General features: G+C 71.4%; 1 protein-coding gene across 5 annotated transcripts in view; it reads left to right on the plus strand.

The window, feature by feature from the left end:
* The window catches only part of LOC135096559 (titin homolog), an 81,693-nt gene that overhangs the window by 16,735 nt on the left and 59,958 nt on the right, over window positions 1–5,000 (plus strand). For all 5 annotated transcript variants that reach the window (XM_063998132.1, XM_063998133.1, XM_063998135.1 and 2 more), the window contains exon 4: window positions 1–5,000. This exon is cut by the window's left edge and continues 1,069 nt beyond it; it is cut by the window's right edge and continues 551 nt beyond it. In XM_063998132.1, the coding sequence (XP_063854202.1) occupies window positions 1–5,000 (5,000 nt within the window).

Here is a 5,000-nt window from a genome sequence, read left to right on the forward strand (position 1 = left end):
AGGACGGCAGCGAGTGCACGGCGCGGCGCGTGGCGCGCTCCGCCAAGCTGGTGGACAGCGAGGGCGAGATTGACGAGATCCTGATCGGCAACCCTGACCACGAGGTGCTGCAGCGCGACGTGGCCGAGGAGGAGGACGAGGAGGGCAACAAGATCCGCATCATCACGGAGACGCGGCGGCGCCCAGACGGCATCACCTACACCACCAAGAACGTGCTCAAGACCTCCAAGATATTTGACTACGACCACCCCGAGGACGTGGCCTACAACGAGGACGACCAGCTCATCTCCACCAACGAGACGGAGGAGACGGACGAGCACGGCGCCACCATCCGCACCGTGACGGAGACGCGGCGCAAGGGCAGCGGCGTGGAGTACACCACCAAGAAGGTGTACAAGACCTGCAAGGTGAAGACCACGCGCATCACGCCCTCCGACGACGACGAGGTGCTGGACACGCGCGAGACCGAGGAGAAGGACGAGGATGGCTCCACGGTGCGCACGGTGGTGGAGACGCGGCGCACCAAGGGCGGCGAGGAGTACACGCACCGCCAGGTGTTCCGCTCCCGCCGCATGACGCTGTCCGCTGTGGACGTGCAGCGCGGCCTGCCCGCCATGGACAACGACGACGAGGTGGTGACGCGCCAAGAAAAGGAGGAGCCCGACGAGGCGGGGCGCACCGTGCGCGTGGTGACGGAGACGCGGCGGCGCCCTGACGGCTCCACCTACTCCTTCGAGTACGTGATCCGCAGCTTCCAGGGCACCGAGGACGAGGTGAACAGCATGCCCGTGGGCGGCGGCGGTCCCAGCGGCATCGCGGTGTGCTCCGAGGACGAGCTGCTGAAGGAGGACGTGAAGGAGGAAGTGCTGGAGGACGGCACCACGGTGAAGACCATCGTGGAGCGGCGCCGCGCCAAGGACGGCACGGAATACATGCGCCACCGTGTGATGCGCATCCCGCGCATGCCCGAGCCCGTGCTGCAGGTGGCGCGCCCCGAGGACGAGGTGCTGCAGGAGGAAGTGAAGGAAGAGACTCTGCAGGACGGCTCCCACCGCCGCGCCGTCACGGAGCGGCGCCGCAGCAGTGTGTCTGGCGTGCAGTACACGCTGCGCCGCACGTCGCGCGTGTACCAGCCCCACGCGCTACACCCGCACGGCGCGGGCCACGAGATCCTGGACGAGAACGAGACGGAGGAGGAGACAGACGACGGCACCGTGGTGCGCACAGTGAGCCAGCGCGTGCAGCGCCCAGACGGCTCCGTGTACACCACGCAGCACGTGCAGCGCACCTTCACCACGCCCACGCCCATCACGCTCACCGGCACCGAGGACGACGAGCTGCTGGACCGCCACGAGGACGAGCACGAGGACGAGGACGGCAGCGTCACCAAGACCATTGTGGAGACGCGCCGGCGCGCTGATGGCGTGCAGTACACTGTGGAACGCGCGGAACGTACAGCGCGGCGCGGCCACGAGGTTCAGGTGACCCTGAGCACCGGAGGGCGACGTCCCGGGCGGCCCGAGGACGTGGTGGTCGTCGGCAGCCCCGAGGACAGCGTGGTGAGCGCCGAGGAGCACGAGGAGGAGGAGGAGGACGGCAGCGTGGTGCGCACCGTGGTGGAGGTGCGGCGCCGCGTGGACGGCACCGAGTACACGTGCCGCACAGTGGTGCGCTCCGCGCCCCTGCTGGTGCCGGAGCGCGAGACATCCTTCGTGGTGATCCGCCCCGAGGGAGGCGACGACGATGAGGCGGGCTTCTTCCCCTCCCAGGACGACGAGGTGCTGCTGACGCGGCAGCGGGAGGAGCCCGGCCCGGACGGCAAGCCGGTGCCCGTGGTGGTGGAGACGCGCCGCAGTCGCGCCACGGGCGAGCGGTACAACGTGACCAAGCGCGTGCACACCACAGACGTGCTGCTGACCGAGACCGGCGAGACTACCCTGCCGCGAGGCCTCGTCAAGACCACGCTGCTCGCCAACGTGACGGCGCCCTCTGCTGCGCCCTCCGCGCCCGCCTCCTCCAGGACCACGCCCGCGCCCACCAAGACCACGCCTGCACCTACAAAAACCACGCCCACCAAGACCACGCACGCCCCCAAAACCACCCCCTCCACCACGAGGACCACCCCCTTCACCTCGAGAACCACCCCCGCCACCCCTAAGACCACCCCTGCCACGCCCAAAGCCACCACCCCTGCCACCCCTGCCACGCCCAAAGCCACCACCCCTGCCACCCCTGCCACACCCAAAGCCACCACCCCTGCCACGCCCAAAGCCACAACCCCTGCCACCCCTGCCACACCCAAAGCCACCCCAGCAGCCCCTGCCACCCCTGCCACGCCCAAAGCCACTCTTGCCACCCCTGCCACGCCCAAATCCACCCCAGCAACCCCTGCCACCCCGGCAACCCCTGCCAGCCCAGCAACCCCTGCCAGCCCAGCAACCCCTGCCTCGCCCAGAGCCAAGGCCGTCAGCCCTGCCAGGCCCGCCAGTCCCAGGGCCTCCCCTGCCAGGCCTTCCTCCCCCGCCAGGCCTTCCTCCCCCGCCAGCATGTCCCCGGAGCGGCCGCAGGCGGAACCGGAGCAGGAGGAGCCAGACCACATCCCCTACGGCTCCGTGTCGGCTCTCAAGAACCGGTTCGCTCCCGCCGGCAGCGCCCCGAGGCCAGACAGCGGCGAGCCCCGCCCGTCCTCGCGGCCTGACCGCACCAACACGCTCAGCAAGAAGCGCTTCTTTGAAGATGCCGCCAAGGCCGCGGGCGAGACCCCCGCCTCCCCCAAGATGCCGGTGCGGCGTCCCCTCGCCCCCGTGGATAAGGAGCAGCCCCACGACGAGCCCACCCCTGACCTGGACGAGGAGATCGCCCGCCTGGAGGAGAAGGAGGAGCTGCGCCACCGCCAGGAGCAGCCGCACTCAGAAACCGAGGAGGAGCCCGAGGAGCCCGCGGTGGAGGAGGAGGAGGAGGAGGAGGAAACCTTCTCCCCGTCTGAGGAGGAGCCCCAGGAGGCCCCAGCCCCAAGGAGCGAGCCCGCGAGGAAAGCACCAGGGACACGCCCGGGGCAGCGGCCCAAGAGGGTGGTGGAGGACGCCCCCAAGAAGCGGCGGGAGGTGAGCCCCAGGAAGGTGGAGGAGCCCCGACGTGCGCCAGCCACCACCAGGAAGGCGCCGCCCCAGGACGACTCGCCCACACGCAAGGCGCCCACCCAGCGGCGCCCCGCCAAGGCCTCGCCATCCTCCCCACAGCGCGGCCCATCCTCCCCGCAGCGCGGCCCATCCTCCCCGCAGCGCGGCCCATCCTCCCCGCAGCGCGGCCCATCCTCCCCGCAGCGCGGCCCATCCTCCCCGCAGCGCACCCCTAGCTCGCCGGAGCGTGCCAGCCGCGAGGTGACGCCCGGGCGCGGGTGTTGCAAGAAGCAACCCGAGGAGCCCACGAGCCCCACCAGGAGCCCCACCAAGGCGCGCCCCTCCTCCCCCAGGAAGGCTGGCTCCCCAGAGAGCAAACCCCGTGTGAATGGCGAGGCGCCGCGCACGCCCAGCGACACGCGCCTCAATGGGGAGCGCGGACCACGAGGACGTCGGCCCGCAGAGCGCCCCAGCGAGCCTGAGCGCGGCACGGTGCGCCCCTCGCGGCTCTCGCAGACCCCGCGCAAGGCTGCTCCAGCAACGCGCTCCCCCGACAAGCGCGAACCCGCCACGCGCCCCGCCACCACGCGCCACGCCGACAGGAAGGGCCCCTCCAAGCCGGCAGAGAGGAGTCCCAAGGGGCGCCAGCCCGAGGCCAAGGCCACCCTGGCAGTGCCCGAGGACAAGACGCCCGTCATCACCATGCCGGAGACGCCCATGACGGAGGACATGAAGCCCCTGCCTGCCGAGGACGCCGAGGGTCCCGAGATTGAGGACGTGTCTGCGGCGCCGGACCTGCCCTACCACACCGTGCACCGCCCCTCGCTGGTGCGCGAGCCCTCAGAGTACCCTGAGCAGGACGCCCCAGAGGCGCCCACTGACTCCTCCCCTGAGGATGCGGAGGAGCCAGAGCCGCGGGAGCGCCGCCCCGAGAAGAAGGCGCCCCGCAAGGCCCCGGAGAGCCCCGCCAAGGAGGAGCCGTCGCGGACACGCAGGACGCGGCCCATGGAGCCACGCCTCAGCGACAAGTCCCTCACGCCCAAGGACAAGAAGGCGCCGCAGGAGCCGCGCCGCGCGACCAGGGACCGCCCGTGGCTCATCGAGAAGCGCAACTCCTTCGAGAAGAAGCCGAGCGAGGCCAAGACGACGCCGCGCGGCCCAGAGAAGCGGCGCCCCGCGGAGCGCCGCCCCAGCGATGAGGCGCCCTCGTCCGCTCCGGCCCGCGAGGAGGCCCCCGAGGAGCCGCAGGCGCCCTCCACCGACAGCGAGCCTGAGGCGGCGCTGCCCCCGTCCCCGCCTCCCTCAGAGGAGGCGCCGGAGGAGCCGCGCCGCGCTGCGCCTCTGGAACAGCAGCCGGCAACTCGCCTGCCTCGCGAGGTGGAGCGCGCCCCGGCGCCGGAAAGGACCACCACCACCACTCTCACCACCGCCACCATCAGCACGGGCGGCAGCAGCGTGGCGGCCAGACGGTCTCTGTTCACCCGCGGTGCCGCGCAGCCCGAGGCGCCTCAGCCAGAGACGCGCCCTGACCGCCCTGGACGCAAGGCTTCCTACGAGATGAAGGAGTCCGTGTTCTCGCGGCGCTCAATCTTCGAGCAGCCCAAGGCAGAGCCCTCGCCCGCGCCCCTGCGCCGCCCGCTCTTCAAGACGCCGCTCAGGAAGGAGCCGGAGCCGCGCCAGCCCCAGGAGGAGCCGCGCCAGCCTGTGAAGGAGGAGCCCATCAAGGAGTCCCCACGCCAGCCCCTGCAGGAGGCACCGGTGAGGGAGGAGCTCCGCCAGCCCAGGAAGGAGTCCTTCAAGTCCCCCGAGTCCCTGCGCCAGCCCATCAAGGAGGAGGAGCCGCGCCACCCAAGGAAGGACTCCCTGAAGGACTCCCCGCGC

This window comes from Scylla paramamosain, unplaced genomic scaffold, assembly GCF_035594125.1.
Source record: "Scylla paramamosain isolate STU-SP2022 unplaced genomic scaffold, ASM3559412v1 Contig4, whole genome shotgun sequence".
Taxonomy (NCBI): Eukaryota; Metazoa; Arthropoda; class Malacostraca; order Decapoda; family Portunidae; genus Scylla; species Scylla paramamosain.